Here is a 16,558-nt window from a genome sequence, read left to right on the forward strand (position 1 = left end):
CTGCGTGTCTCCAGTATAATGGCGGCTGACACAGGACTAAGGCCTACATGCGACGTGTCCTGCGTGTCTCCAGTATAATGGCGGCTGACACAGGACCAGTGGCTACATGAGACGTGTCCTGCGTGTCTCCAGTATAATGGCGGCTGACACAGGACTAAGGCCTACATGCGACGTGTCCTGCGTGTCTCCAGTATAATGGCGGCTGACACAGGACCAGTGGCTACATGAGACGTGTCCTGCGTGTCTCCAGTATAATGGCGGCTGACACAGGACTAAGGCCTACATGCGACGTGTCCTGCGTGTCTCCAGTATAATGGCGGCTGACACAGGACCAGTGGCTACATGAGACGTGTCCTGCGTGTCTCCAGTATAATGGCGGCTGACACAGGACTAAGGCCTACATGCGACGTGTCCTGCGTGTCTCCAGTATAATGGCGGCTGACACAGGACTAAGGCCTACATGCGACGTGTCTTGCGGGTCTCCAGTATAATGGCGGCTGACACAGGACTAAGGCCTACATGCGACGTGTCCTGCGGATCTCCAGTATAATGGCGGCTGACACAGGACTAGTGGCTACATGAGACGTGTCCTGCGTGTCTCCAGTATAATGGCGGCTGACACAGGACTAAGGCCTAAATGCGACGTGTCCTGCGTGTCTCCAGTATAATGGCGGCTGACGCAGGACTAGTGGCTACATGAGACGTGTCCTGCGTGTCTCCAGTATAATGGCGGCTGACGCAGGACTAGTGGCTACATGAGACGTGTCCTGCGTGTCTCCAGTATAATGGCGGCTGACACAGGACTAGTGGCTACATGAGACGTGTCCTGCGTGTCTCCAGTATAATGGCGGCTGACACAGGACTAGTGGCTACATGAGACGTGTCCTGCGTGTCTCCAGTATAATGGCGGCTGACACAGGACTAAGGCCTACATGCGACGTGTCCTGCGTGTCTCCAGTATAATGGCGGCTGACACAGGACTAGTGGCTACATGAGACGTGTCCTGCGTGTCTCCAGTATAATGGCGGCTGACACAGGACTAGTGGCTACATGAGACGTGTCCTGCGTGTCTCCAGTATAATGGCGGCTGACACAGGACTAGTGGCTACATGAGACGTGTCCTGCGTGTCTCCAGTATAATGGCGGCTGACACAGGACTAAGGCCTACATGCGACGTGTCCTGCGTGTCTCCAGTATAATGGCGGCTGACACAGGACTAAGGCCTACATGCGACATGTCCTGCGTGTCTCCAGTATAATGGCGGCTGACACAGGACTAGTGGCTACATGAGACGTGTCCTGCGTGTCTCCAGTATAATGGCGGCTGACACAGGACTAGTGGCTACATGAGACGTGTCCTGCGTGTCTCCAGTATAATGGCGGCTGACACAGGACTAGTGGCTACATGAGACGTGTCCTGCGTGTCTCCAGTATAATGGCGGCTGACACAGGACTAAGGCCTACATGCGACATGTCCTGCGTGTCTCCAGTATAATGGCGGCTGACACAGGACTAGTGGCTACATGAGACGTGTCCTGCGTGTCTCCAGTATAATGGCGGCTGACACAGGACTAGTGGCTACATGAGACGTGTCCTGCGTGTCTCCAGTATAATGGCGGCTGACACAGGACTTAGGCCTACATGCGACGTGTCCTGCGTGTCTCCAGTATAATGGCGGCTGACACAGGACTAAGGCCTACATGCGACGTGTCCTGCGTGTCTCCAGTATAATGGCGGCTGACACAGGACCAGTGGCTACATGAGACGTGTCCTGCGTGTCTCCAGTATAATGGCGGCTGACACAGGACTAGTGGCTACATGAGACGTGTCCTGCGTGTCTCCAGTATAATGGCGGCTGACACAGGACTAAGGCCTACATGCGACATGTCCTGCGTGTCTCCAGTATAATGGCGGCTGACACAGGACTAGTGGCTACATGAGACGTGTCCTGCGTGTCTCCAGTATAATGGCGGCTGACACAGGACTAGTGGCTACATGAGACGTGTCCTGCGTGGCTCCAGTATAATGGCGGCTGACACAGGACTAGTGGCTACATGAGACGTGTCCTGCGTGTCTCCAGTATAATGGCGGCTGACACAGGACTAGTGGCTACATGAGACGTGTCCTGCGTGGCTCCAGTATAATGGCGGCTGACACAGGAGACACCTCAGGAGTGCGGGATCAGAATGGAAATACAGAGATGTTTCTACCACACAATGACACCAATGTAAAGTGCAAATAATCAACCCCTCCCCCCCCCAACAATGGAGGAACTCCCAGGAGAAGAGGCTGAAGGTGCCCCAAGACCACGGATGATGAGAGTCCTGTACGATATTATTATTGTATCCAAGCGACCCCATACACTTTCTTCTTCGTTGTCTGACTGTTCCTCCATGTCTCTGGCGTATTGCGGCCTCTCCGCAGCTCCTGGCGAATCTTCCAGTCAGTAAATTACTGATATGGTTGAGTGCAGGATGTAAAGCGGCCATTTGCAGCCGGCCTACCACACGGCCGCCATAAGTCATGGCCTCCCATCTCTACCTGCCGTGGTGTGACATTAGGGGGTGTCCTGATGGTGGGGGCCGGGCTGTGCGCCCTGAAATCCTCCAGACATCCTAGAAGTAGTCTCTCCTCCTGTTCTCCTCATTGATGAATGAGGGGTTGTACTGTCCAGGGTAGATACAGGAGTGGCGGGACCCCGGGAGCCCCGTATATGGGTACAGACCGTTCCTCTCAATATCAGAATTCCTCAGTCCGGGCTACAAATAGAAAAGAGAAGAGAAAACATAGACACGAGTCACTGACAGTACAGAGGACAGTACACAGAAGAGTATGGAGGGCAGTGTAGATGGAGGTATATAGAAGAATATGGAGGACAGTGTAGATGGAGGTATACAGAAGAGTATGGAGGACAGTGTAGATGGAAGTATACAGAAGAGTATGGAGGGCAGTGTAGATGGAGGTATACAGAAGAGTATGGAGGACAGTGTAGATGGAAGTATACAGAAGAGTATGGAGGGCAGTGTAGATGGAAGTATACAGAAGAGTATGGAGGGCAGTGTAGATGGAGGTATATAGAAGAGTATGGAGGGCAGTGTAGATGGAAGTATACAGAAGAGTATGGAGGGCAGTGTAGATGGAGGTATACAGAAGAGTATGGAGGGCAGTGTAGATGGAAGTATATAGAAGAGTATGGAGGGCAGTGTAGATGGAGGTATATAGAAGAGTATGGAGGGCAGTATACAGAAGATGGAGGTATATAGAAGAATATGGAGGACAGTGTAGATGGAGGTATACAGAAGAGTATGGAGGACAGTATACAGAAGAATATGGAGGGCAGTATGCAGGGTACCTTATAAGATAGATTGTCTAGCAATATAGATGTCAGTGGGTTGATATGGAGAATATTATACAGGGTAGTATAGAGGACAACACATTGGGAGCTATAGACGAGGTTACACTGGGTGGTATATAGGATATTATACAGGGAAGTATAGTGGATACCAGAGAGGGCAGTATACAGGAGATTATAGAAGACAATATAGCAGGCAGGACATATACAGTGATGGCCAAAAGTATTGCCCCCCCTGCAGTTCTGTCAGATAATCCTCGGTGTCCCCCAGATAATGATTACACAGCACAGACTCTTATATAGTATATAAGTGACACAGGGTATATACAGTATAAGTATCGCCCCCTGCAGTCCTGTCAGATAATCCTCGCTGTCCCCAGATAATGATTACACAGCACAGACTCTTATATAGTATATAAGTGACACAGGGTATATACCGTATAAGTATCGCCCCCTGCAGTCCTGTCAGATAATCTTCGGTGTCCCCAGATAATGATTACACAGCACAAACTCTTATATAGTATATAAGTGACACAGGGTATATACAGTATAAGTATCGCCCCCTGCAGTCCTGTCAGATAATCCTCGCTGTCCCCAGATAATGATTACACAGCACAGACTCTTATATAGTATATAAGTGACACAGGGTATATACAGTATAAGTATCGCCCCCTGCAGTCCTGTCAGATAATCCTCGCTGTCCCCAGATAATGATTACACAGCACAGACTCTTATATAGTATATAAGTGACACAGGGTATATACAGTATAAGTATCGCCCCCTGCAGTCCTGTCAGATAATCCTCGCTGTCCCCAGATAATGATTACACAGCACAGACTCTTATATAGTATATAAGTGACACAGGGTATATACAGTATAAGTATCGCCCCCTGCAGTCCTGTCAGATAATCCTCGCTGTCCCCTAGATAATGATTACATAGCACAGACTCTTATATAGTATATAAGTGACACAGGGTATATACAGTATAAGTGTCGCCCCCTGCAGTCCTGTCAGATAATCCTCGGTGTCCCCAGATAATGATTACAAGCACAAACTCTTTGGAAATATTTTCAGTTATTTTGCTTGCAATGAAAAAACACAAAAGAGAATGAAAAAAAGTCTCATCATTGATCATTTTACACAAAACTCCAGAACTGGTGCGGACAGAAGTATTGGCGCCCTCAGCCTAATACTTGGTCGCACAACCTTTAGACACAATAACTGCGCACAACCGCTTCCGCTAACCAGCAATGAGTTTCTTACAAGGCTCTGCTGGAATCTTAGACCCTTCTTCTTTGGCTCCTGCTCGCGGTCCCCCCTGAGATGTGAAGGGGGCCTTCTCCAAACTGCCACCAAGAGAGCTCTCCCCCTCCCCCACAAGTGTTCTATGGGATTCAGGGCTGGACTCATTGCTGCCACTTTACAAGTCTCCAGGGCTTTCTCTCACCACCATTTTCTAGTGCTGACCTGAAGTGTGTTTTGGGTCCTTGTCCTGCTGGAAGAGCCCTGACCTCTGAGGGGGGAGACCCCGCTTTCTCACACTGGGCCCTACATGATGCTGCACAATGTGTTGGTCGTCTTCAGACTTCATAATGCCATGCACACGGTCAAGCAGTCCAGTGCCAGAGGCAGCAAAGCAACCCCAAACCATCAGGGACCTCCGCCATGTCTGACTGTAGGGGGCGTCTTCTTCTCTTTTCCCTGTAATCTCTATGTTGAGGCCTTTTCCTACTTTTGTCTCCTCTGACCAGAGAACATTCTTCCAGAACGGTTTTGGCTTTCTCAGGTAAGTTTTGGCAAACTCCAGCCTGGCTTCTGTCTGTGGGTAAGAAGTGGGGTCTTCCTGGGTCTCCTACCATACAGTCCCTTCTCATTCAGACGCTGACGCTGGATAGTACGGGGTGACACTGTTGTACCCTCGGACTGCAGGGCAGCTTGGACTTGTTTGGATGTTAGTCGCGGTTCTTTATCCGCCATCCGCACAATCTTGCGGTGAAATCTCTGGTCAATGTTTCTTTTGCGGCCACATCTAGGGAGGTTAGCCACAGGGCCATGGGCTTTACCCTTCTTGATGACACTGCGCACGGTAGACACAGGAACATTCAGGGCTTTGGAGATGGACTTGTAGCCTTGAGATTGCTCAGGCTTCCTCACAATTTTGCTTCTCAAGTCCTCAGACAGTTCTTTGGTCTTCTTTCTTTTCTCCATGCTCAATGTGGTCACACAAGGACACAGGACAGAGGTGGAGTCAACTTTAATCCATTTCAACTGGCTGCAAGTGGGATTTAGTTATTGCCACCACCTGTTAGGTGCCTCAGGTAAGTAACAGGTGCTGGTAATTACACAAATTACAGAAGCATCACAAGATTTTTCAAACAGTGCCAATACTTTTGTCCTCCCCCTTTTTTATGTTTGCTGTGGAATTATATCCAATTTGGCTTTTTGACAATTCTTTTTGTGGTTTTCCATTGAAGACAAATTAAATGAAGAAAATACCAAAGAATTTGTGACTGCAATCATTATCTGGAAGAACACGAGGATTATCTGACAGAACTGCAGGGGGGCCAATACTTTTGGCCAACACTGTATTCGGATTGTTGTTACATGTTGTCAGTCAGGTATAGATATATACCACACATGAGGATATCAGAGCAGCCAATCGGCTTCCACATGGCGGCTGATTGATTACTATCAGCTCCTCTACTGATCGGACATGTCTGATAATCCATCACCAATATTCGGGGCCACTGACGGAAGCAAAAGAACAAGGAAAATCCAGAAGTAAAAAGTCATAAAGTAATAAAGATCCAAAAACATCATAAAACGGAACCCGAAGGAGATCGCAATAATCCCGAGATCTAGAGCCAGAGAGTGGACGAGTCCCCCAGGCCGAGGGGGCGCTGCATACAGGACAGCTTATACTGTGTTACAGACAGCTCATGGATTTGTTAGTTGTCAGGTTGTGTAAGATGGACATTGCCTTATTACCCCTCTGCCCTATTACCCCCCTACATTAACCCCTTCCCCAATTACCCCTCTGCCCCCTCTTACAGAATAGTAGACGTCTGTCATCTGGAGCAGGTTCTTGGTGCTGCCGTTCTCCTGCATCTCGATCGTTTCTCTCCCCCATTCCGATGATCGCTGCGTTTTCGGATATTCGGCGTAAGGGGACATCTGGAAATCTCCGCTCTTGAAGATGAGTTTACTGATGTCGTGTTTGTTCTTCCTGAATAGAGTTATTATAATGATCTATTAACAATTCTGTCCCCTAGAAGAGACCCCACCCCATACCCCTGACCCCCCACCAGGGTACGGCTATGGCACGGGGCACAGACCTGCAACAAGTCACTGCCAACGCAACAACCAGGATGAGGAGGAGTCCGCCACCGCCCGCCGCGATGATCACAGTGATCAGTTGGTATGCTGCGGGGAAAAAGAGAGAGAGAGTCAGAGACATAGCAGAGGGGCGGGGGGAGCATACTGTCTGTATCTAGAGGGTGGGGGGAGCATACTGTCTGTATCTAGAGGGTGGGGGGGAGCATACTGTCTGTATCTAGAGGGTGGGGGGGGGGAGCATACTGTCTGTATCTAGAGGGTGGGGGGGGGAGCATACTGTCTGTATCTAGAGGGTGGGGGGAGCATACTGTCTGTATCTAGAGGGCGGGGGGAGCATACTGTCTGTATCTAGAGGGTGGGGGGAGCATACTGTCTGTATCTAGAGGGCGGGGGGAGCATACTGTCTGTATCTAGAGGGCGGGGGAGCATACTGTCTGTATCTAGAGGGTGGGGGGAGCATACTGTCTGTATATAGAGGGTGGGGGGGAGCATACTGTCTGTATATAGAGGGCGGGGGGAGCATACTGTCTGTATATAGAGGGCGGGGGGAGCATACTGTCTGTATCTAGAGGGCGGGGGAGCATACTGTCTGTATCTAGAGGGTGGGGGGGAGCATACTGTCTGTATCTAGAGGGTGGGGGGGAGCATACTGTCTGTATCTAGAGGGCGGGGGGAGCATACTGTCTGTATCTAGAGGGCGGGGGGAGCATACTGTCTGTATCTAGAGGGCGGGGGGAGCATACTGTCTGTATCTAGAGGGCGGGGGAGCATACTGTCTGTATATAGAGGGTGGGGGGGAGCATACTGTCTGTATCTAGAGGGTGGGGGGGAGCATACTGTCTGTATCTAGAGGGTGGGGGGAGCATACTGTCTGTATCTAGAGGGCGGGGGGAGCATACTGTCTGTATCTAGAGGGTGGGGGGAGCATACTGTCTGTATCTAGAGGGTGGGGGGAGCATACTGTCTGTATCTAGAGGGTGGGGGGGAGCATACTGTCTGTATCTAGAGGGTGGGGGGAGCATACTGTCTGTATCTAGAGGGTGGGGGGGAGCATACTGTCTGTATCTAGAGGGTGGGGGGGAGCATACTGTCTGTATCTAGAGGGCGGGGGGAGCATACTGTCTGTATCTAGAGGGCGGGGGGTAGAATACTGTCTGTATCTAGAGGGTGGGGGGAGCATACTGTCTGTATCTAGAGGGTGGGGGGGAGCATACTGTCTGTATCTAGAGGGTGGGGGGGAGCATACTGTCTGTATCTAGAGGGTGGGGGGAGCATACTGTCTGTATCTAGAGGGTGGGGGGAGCATACTGTCTGTATCTAGAGGGCGGGGGGAGCATACTGTCTGTATCTAGAGGGTGGGGGGAGCATACTGTCTGTATCTAGAGGGCGGGGGGAGCATACTGTCTGTATCTAGAGGGCGGGGGAGCATACTGTATATAGTTAGTGTATACTGAGTGCACACGTTGCCGGTACATTGTTCTGTTTGCTTTGTGTCATTACATGCTGTGTCCACCGTGTGTCGCTCTAGAATGTGCTTTGTCTGGGGCCGTTGAGCGCAGCGTCTCTACCGTACAGCCTGTGACCGCCCTGTAATGCAGGGAACAGCCAATCCCATGTATCATGTATGAGCCGGTCCTGGGTGTCGTGTCCCGGGCTGATTACGGGGTGAGGTCATGACGGGGCTCCCATAGATTCCTTCTTACAGTAGAGTCTTTTCCTGTCAGCTGCAGGACCCCACCCTCCCTCCAGGGACCCCGACTCCATGCTGATCGCTCACTGTCCCCCTCTGTCCAGGCCGCATTCCCCGTAAGTGAGACACAGAGCAATGGGGCGGTGCGAAAGTAACAACACCCTCCATGATATCAATGCAAGTATGTATCCATGTACAACACCCCATAATATCAGTATACAGCACCCCATAATATCAGTATACAGCACCCCATAATATCAGTATACAGCACCCCATAATATCAGTATACAGCATCCCATAATATCAGTATACAGCACCCCATAATATCAGTATACATCTCAGAGTGTCACCATATAGCACCCTTTGTAACCCTTCAGACTCTTTCTCCCCTTTGCCCTCTTGCCCCCATACCCCTCGCCCTCTTGCCCCCCACTACCCTTCACCCTCTTGCCCCCCATTCCCCTCGCCCTCTTGCCCCCATACCCCTCATCCTCTTGCCCCCCACTACCCTTCACCCTCTTGCCCCCCGCTACCCTTCACCCTCTTGCCCCCATACCGCTCGCCCTCTTGCCCCCCACTACCCTTCACCTTCTTGCCCCCCGACCTCCAGGCCTTCGACTTACGGTTCGAGCAGTTAAATCCTCCGAGTCCAAAGGGACATCTGGAAAAGAAGAACAGAGCGGCCCTTACTGCAGAGAACATGGGGGTATATAGGGCCACAAGTAGGGCCCCGAGCACAGGAGAAATCCGACAACCAATCAGATTTCAGCTCTTACTAAATTCCACCAGATTAGACAAAGAAAGCTGCAATGTGATTGGCTGCTCAGGGCTTGTTCACATTTGTGCTAGAGTCTCCTATTGAGATTCTGTCGCAACTTCCACTTGGTGGACCAGAAAGTCCTACATGTGTCAGGAGTCAGGCGGTAGGATCAGTCAGTAGTCAGGCGGTAGGATCAGTCAGTAGTCAGGCGGTAGGATCAGTCAGTAGTCAGGCGGTAGGATCAGTCAGTAGTCAGGCGGTAGGATCAGTCAGTAGTCAGGCGGTAGGATCAGTCAGTAGTCAGTAGTCAGGCGGTAGGATCAGTCAGTAGTCAGGCGGTAGGATCAGTCAGTAGTCAGTAGTCAGGCGGTAGGATCAGCCAGTAGTCAGGCGGTAGGATCAGCCAGTAGTCAGGCGGTAGGATCAGCCCTTAGTCAGGCGGTAGGATCAGTCAGTAGTCAGGCGGTAGGATCAGTCAGTAGTCAGGCGGTAGGATCAGTCAGTAGTCAGGCGGTAGGATCTGCCCTTAGTCAGTAGTCAGGCGGTAGGATCAGTCAGTAGTCAGGCGGTAGGATCAGTCAGTAGTCAGGCGGTAGGATCAGCCCTTAGTCAGGCGGTAGGATCAGTCAGTAGTCAGGCGGTAGGATCAGTCAGTAGTCAGGCGGTAGGATCAGTCAGGAGTCAGGCGGTAGGATCAGTCAGGAGTCAGGCGGTAGGATCAGTCAGGAGTCAGGCGGTAGGATCAGCCCTTAGTCAGGCGGTAGGATCAGTCAGTAGTCAGGCGGTAGGATCAGCCCTTAGTCAGGCGGTAGGATCAGTCAGGAGTCAGGCGGTAGGATCAGTCAGTAGTCAGGCGGTAGGATCAGCCCTTAGTCAGGCGGTAGGATCAGTCAGGAGTCAGGCGGTAGGATCAGTCAGGAGTCAGGCGGTAGGATCAGCCCTTAGTCAGGCGGTAGGATCAGCCCTTAGTCAGGCGGTAGGATCAGTCAGTAGTCAGGCGGTAGGATCAGCCCTTAGTCAGGCGGTAGGATCAGTCAGGAGTCAGGCGGTAGGATCAGTCAGGAGTCAGGCGGTAGGATCAGTCAGGAGTCAGGCGGTAGGATCAGTCAGGAGTCAGGCGGTAGGATCAGTCAGGAGTCAGGCGGTAGGATCAGCCCTTAGTCAGGCGGTAGGATCAGTCAGTAGTCAGGCGGTAGGATCAGTCAGGCGGTAGGATCAGCCCTTAGTCAGGCGGTAGGATCAGCCCTTAGTCAGGCGGTAGGATCAGTCAGTAGTCAGGCGGTAGGATCAGTCAGGAGTCAGGCGGTAGGATCAGTCAGGAGTCAGGCGGTAGGATCAGTCAGGAGTCAGGCGGTAGGATCAGTCAGTAGTCAGGCGGTAGGATCAGTCAGGAGTCAGGCGGTAGGATCAGTCAGGAGTCAGGCGGTAGGATCAGCCCTTAGTCAGGCGGTAGGATCAGTCAGGAGTCAGGCGGTAGGATCAGTCAGGCGGTAGGATCAGCCCTTAGTCAGGCGGTAGGATCAGTCAGGAGTCAGGCGGTAGGATCAGCCCTTAGTCAGGCGGTAGGATCAGTCAGGAGTCAGGCGGTAGGATCAGTCAGGAGTCAGGCGGTAGGATCAGTCAGGAGTCAGGCGGTAGGATCAGCCCTTAGTCAGGCGGTAGGATCAGTCAGTAGTCAGGCGGTAGGATCAGCCCTTAGTCAGGCGGTAGGATCAGTCAGGAGTCAGGCGGTAGGATCAGTCAGGCGGTAGGATCAGCCCTTAGTCAGGCGGTAGGATCAGTCAGGAGTCAGGCGGTAGGATCAGCCCTTAGTCAGGCGGTAGGATCAGTCAGTAGTCAGGCGGTAGGATCAGTCAGGCGGTAGGATCAGCCAGGAGTCAGGCGGTAGGATCAGTCAGGAGTTGAAGGTCAGACAGTCGGATGACAATGGCGTCCATGCCCAGAACATGGAATCAGGATCAGCGGCGCAGTTTAGATGCCAACCAGAGGAGTCTGCTCAGGCACAGGAGGGGATGAGGGTCCTGGTCAGACCTGGGGGAGAGGGGCACGGGCTGGGGGGCGCTTTGGAGTCAGTGCACAGATCCCAGCAGTCCTGGGGACACAAGTACCGGGGATATAAGGAGGAGATCAGCGGCAGCCGGTGATCAGCGGCCGACTGTACAGAACTGGCCCAAGCTCTCAGCGCTGACAATTAGTTCAGGGCTCGGCCGCTCCTACAAGTTCTCATTCACTGACAGCAAGTAGAGATTGTGAGGAATCAGAGCACAAAGTCTATGGGAGCCCCTGTAATATCTGGAGGAGTCCTGACACTACAATGCTGAGACCCCAGACCTCATGTCAGCGAGGCGCCGCCGCCGCCGCCCCTCCTCACCTCACACAGCCGCCATTTTCAAGTTTGTAGCCGTCGTCACAGGCTGAGGAAAGAAGGAGACGACAATTAATGAGATGAATCCCAAATATCAGCGACTGCGCTGCCAAACACCCCACTGTACACCCCCCACACACCGAACAACCCCCTCACCGAACACCTCCCACACCGAACACCCCCCTCACCGAACACCCCCCTCACCGAACACCCCCCACACACCGAACAACCCCCTCACCGAACACCTTCCCCCCCCCCACAGGCCCCGGCATCTGGTGGTACCTTACAAAAACAGTAAAGCTATCCCCCTTATGTAAATGGTAAATGAGGTTACTGACAAGGATCACAGGACAGGAGATTTTTGGGGGTCACCTCTCCTTGGGGTCTCACCTCGACAGGAAAGATCTGTTTTGCTGTATTTGAAGTATCCGGGCTTACACTGACACAAGGCGACACCGGCGGGGTCGGCGCAAACAGACGTCTCATTGTCACATCCGGGATTCCTGACGAGACACAAACTGAGGGCTGGAAATACAGAAAAAACTGTTATATATAAAGTACGGAGTATACAGGACAGTATATAATGGCACCTACACAATACAGAGCGCCGTATACAACATCCCCTACACAATACAGAGCGCTGTATACAACATCCCCTATATAATACAGAGCGCCATATACAACATCCCCTACACAATACAGAGCGCCGTATACAACATCCCCTATATAATACAGAGCGCCGTATACAACATCCCCTATATAATACAGAGCGCCGTATACAACATCCCCTATATAATACAGAGCGCCGTATACAACATCCCCTACACAATACAGAGCGCCGTATACAACATCCCCTACACAATACAGAGCGCCGTATACAACATCCCCTACATAATACAGAGCGCCGTATACAACATCCCCTACACAATACAGAGCGCCGTATACAACATCCCCTATATAATACAGAGCGCCGTATACAACATCCCCTACACAATACAGAGCGCCATATACAACATCCCCTACACAATACAGAGCGCCGTATACAACATCCCCTATATAATACAGAGCGCCGTATACAACATCCCCTACATAATACAGAGCGCCGTATACAACATCCCCTATATAATACAGAGCGCCGTATACAACATCCCCTACACAATACAGAGCGCCGTATACAACATCCCCTATATAATACAGAGCGCCGTATACAACATCCCCTATATAATACAGAGCGCCGTATACAACATCCCCTATATAATACAGAGCGCCGTATACAACATCCCCTATATAATACAGAGCGCCGTATACAACATCCCCTACACAATACAGAGCGCCGTATACAACATCCCCTATATAATACAGAGCGCCGTATACAACATCCCCTACACAATACAGAGCGCCGTATACAACATCCCCTATATAATACAGAGCGCCGTATACAACATCCCCTATATAATACAGAGCGCCGTATACAACATCCCCTACACAATACAGAGCGCCGTATACAACATCCCCTATATAATACAGAGCGCCGTATACAACATCCCCTATATAATACAGAGCAGACAATATAGCGGGGCAGGACATATACTGTGTTGGCCAAAAGTATTGGCGCCCTCAGCCTAATACTTGGTAGCACAACCTTTAGACACAATAACTGCGCACAACCGCTTCCGCTAACCAGCAATGAGTTTCTTACAAGGCTCTGCTGGAATCTTAGACCCTTCTTCTTTGGCAAACTCCAGCCTGGCTTCTGTCTGTGGGTAAGAAGTGGGGTCTTCCTGGGTCTCCTACCATACAGTCCCTTCTCATTCAGACGCTGACGCTGGATAGTACGGGGTGACACTGTTGTACCCTCGGACTGCAGGGCAGCTTGGACTTGTTTGGATGTTAGTCGCGGTTCTTTATCCGCCATCCGCACAATCTTGCGGTGAAATCTCTGGTCAATGTTTCTTCTGCGTCCACATCTAGGGAGGTTAGCCACAGGGCCATGGGCTTTACACTTCTGGATGACACTGCGCACGGTAGACACAGGAACATTCAGGGCTTTGGAGATGGACTTGTAGCCTTGAGATTGCTCAGGCTTCCTCACCATTTTGCTTCTCAAGTCCTCAGACAGTTCTTTGGTCTTCTTTCTTTTCTCCATGCTCAATGTGGTCACACAAGGACACAGGACAGAGGTGGAGTCAACTTTAATCCATTTCAACTGGCTGTAAGTGTGATTTAGTTATTGCCACCACCTGTTAGGTGCCTCAGGTAAGTAACAGGTGCTGTTAATTACACAGATTACAGAAGCATCACATGATTTTTCAAACAGTGCCAATACTTTTGTCCACCCCCTTTTTTATGTTTGCTGTGGAATTATATCCAATTTGGCTTTTTGACAATTCTTTTTGTGGTTTTCCATTGAAGACAAAATAAATGAAGAAAATACCAAAGAATTTGTGATTGTAATCATTATCTGGAAGAACAGGAGGATTATCTGACAGAACTGCAGGGGGGCCAATACTTTTGGCCAACACTGTAACATCCCCTACATACACATATATCATTACCCTGTATTCGGTGCTGCAGGTGCACTACTAGCTGGCAGGCCGTGGGGCGCGGTGATGACGTCTCGCACACTTTGGCGTAACTCTGGAGACTTCGTGACAGATCGAACCTGGTGACGTTAGACTCCAGAGAGAAGAGATTCTGGACGATGAGGTCATTACTACTGGTGTGACTGGGAATGAGAGGACACAAGATGACATCACATATCATGGCACCACCTCCTCAGCTGCCAAGTGTGATGTCATGGAAGGGCAGTATGACATCATCGGCTCTTACCTGTCACTGGTGATGGTGGACTGGTAATATCCGGAAATGGTGGAGAACGAGGAGTTCAGCTGTAATAAGGAGACTACAGTCAGCGCCCCCTATAGGTGTCTGCCATAGCTACAAGGACTTGTGGGCGCGGAGTGGGCGGGGCTTCATGTAACGCTATCTACACCAGAACAGTTGTGTGAAGTCCCCGCCTGCTCCTCGCCGACACCCTTGTGGACCACTGACTACAAGGAGTCCAGGGCTAATGGCAGAATCCCCCTCACATCTGTCATGTTCCCTGACCACACCCAACCAATATGGCCGCCCTGACACTCACTATGCACACAATGTCCTCCTTGATCTGCTGTAAGGTGCTGTCTTTCACATCGCTGCCGTCCAGGAGCTTCCAGGGAACCTCGATGTGTCCAAGAAACGTCCGCACTGAAAGATACCAAAGTCTTACCAAATCACCTGCACGAATATGACGGAACTTCATGCTCTAGTCACACCCAGAGCTGCAGTCAGAGCCCCAGTCGCACCCAGAGCTGCAGTCAGAGCTCCAGTCACACCCAGAGCTGCAGTCATACTCAGAGCCCCTGTTGTACCCAGAGCCCCAGTCACACCTAAAGCTGCAGTCAGAGCTCCAGTCGCACCCAGAGCTGCAGTCAGAGCTCCAGTCACACCCAGAGCTGCAGTCAGAGCTCCAGTCACACCCAGAGCTGCAGTCATACTCAGAGCCCCTGTTGTACCCAGAGCCCCAGTCACACCTAAAGCTGCAGTCAGAGCTCCAGTCACACCCAGAGCTGCAGTCAGAGCTCCAGTCGCAAGGTTTTTGTTTTTTATATTTCCTACCCACCGGCTAACACGGAACGAGAACAAACATTTTCCTTATACTAAGGCTGTAGTCACACTGAGAGCTCCAGTCGCACCCAGAGCTGCAGTCAGAGCTCCAGTCGCACCCAGAGCTGCAGTCAGAGCTCCAGTCGCACCCAGAGCTGCAGTCAGAGCTCCAGTCGCACCCAGAGCTGCAGTCAGAGCTCCAGTTGCAGCTCTGGGTGTTACTGGAGCTCTGACTGCAGCTTTGGGTGCGACTGGGGCTCTGGATACAACAGTGAGCCATTAAGAAAGGGATCGACTACTGAAGACTCGCAAGGTTTTTGTTTTTTATATTTCCTACCCACCGGCTAACACGGAACGAGAACAAACATTTTCCTTATACTAAGGCTGTAGTCACACTGAGAGCTGCAGTCAGAGCACCAGTCACACCCAGAGCAGCAGTCCCAGCCATTACCCACTTGCATGATGGGAGGTGTCACAGAACATCTCCCACAATTCATAGCAGCCAAGTGTGGTATGTAGACACATGAAGTGTAACTGCAGCTTCGGATGTGACTGGAGGATATAAGAACGTAATGGCGAGATTAAGAAATTCTGTTCTTTTCGTGGCTCCGTCCCACGTGATTTTCTCGTTCTGTGCTTGCTGTCAGTGAATGGGGACATTGAGGTCACAGTGTCAGCGCAGCGAGGAGCCGTCCGTCTGTCTGGAGTCTAGGACGGAGATTTATGTGAAGATGTCTGTACTGGCCCTTTAAATGTCAGAGGTTAGAGACCCCCAGCGCCTGAATATCCCCTAGTGGTAAGCAGTGTGTACAGCAGGAGCATTAGTCAGGTTCTCACCGAGGACACAGCCGGCGCCGTCCTGCAGCAGGTACCCGATGGGGCAGCGGCAGCTGAATGAGCCCCTGGAATTGCGGCAGGTGCTGAGCGGTGGGCAGGGGCTGGAGAGGCATTCATCTACATCTGCAAGAAGGAGAAGAGAGTGAGGGAGGGTCTCTGGGCATGAGATCATGGACTGGACCGGTGTCAGGGGGTCGGGCCGAGCGTGGCATTGTTCTCTGGTATTGGCCTCCTCCAGATCTTTGGCTCGTGTGCAATGACCAAAATCTCCATCGTCCATAAACAGCGCCCCTCCTGTCCATCGCCTGTGACCAGTTGTGCTGTAATACCTCACATAACCTGGTGACGGGGGTGGAGCTGTTTCTGGAGGACCCAGCCATGGTGGGATTACTGACGGATTCCCAGACCTCACCTTTGTGGCAGAGATCGCCGCTCCAGGCCGCAGGACAGTCACACGTGTAGCCTTTCCCATCGGCACTTTCCATGCAGAGACCCCCATTGTGGCACGGACTGGAGGAGCACGGACCAGCTGGGGAAGGAAGATATGGGGGGTTAGTCAGCGACAGGGGGGGG

At 51.5% G+C, this 16,558-nt stretch overlaps 1 protein-coding gene across 1 annotated transcript in view; it reads right to left on the reverse strand.

Annotated features, from left to right (window-relative positions):
* Positions 1–2,052: 2,052 nt before the first annotated feature.
* The window catches only part of HEG1 (heart development protein with EGF like domains 1), a 47,529-nt gene continuing 33,023 nt past the window's right edge, over positions 2,053–16,558 (reverse strand). Inside the window, exons 3-13 of the mRNA XM_075285488.1 lie at positions 16,398–16,514; positions 15,986–16,108; positions 14,646–14,749; positions 14,333–14,391; positions 14,059–14,228; positions 11,894–12,028; positions 11,510–11,552; positions 9,002–9,039; positions 6,688–6,775; positions 6,404–6,578; positions 2,053–2,758 (exon numbers count right to left, since the gene is read on the reverse strand). Coding sequence (XP_075141589.1) covers positions 2,615–2,758; positions 6,404–6,578; positions 6,688–6,775; positions 9,002–9,039; positions 11,510–11,552; positions 11,894–12,028; positions 14,059–14,228; positions 14,333–14,391; positions 14,646–14,749; positions 15,986–16,108; positions 16,398–16,514 — 1,196 coding nt within the window. The 3' untranslated portion in view covers positions 2,053–2,614. The remainder of the gene's footprint in view (positions 2,759–6,403; positions 6,579–6,687; positions 6,776–9,001; positions 9,040–11,509; positions 11,553–11,893; positions 12,029–14,058; positions 14,229–14,332; positions 14,392–14,645; positions 14,750–15,985; positions 16,109–16,397; positions 16,515–16,558) is intronic.

Source organism: Leptodactylus fuscus, chromosome 8 (genome assembly GCF_031893055.1).
Source record: "Leptodactylus fuscus isolate aLepFus1 chromosome 8, aLepFus1.hap2, whole genome shotgun sequence".
Lineage (NCBI taxonomy): Eukaryota > Metazoa > Chordata > Amphibia > Anura > Leptodactylidae > Leptodactylus > Leptodactylus fuscus.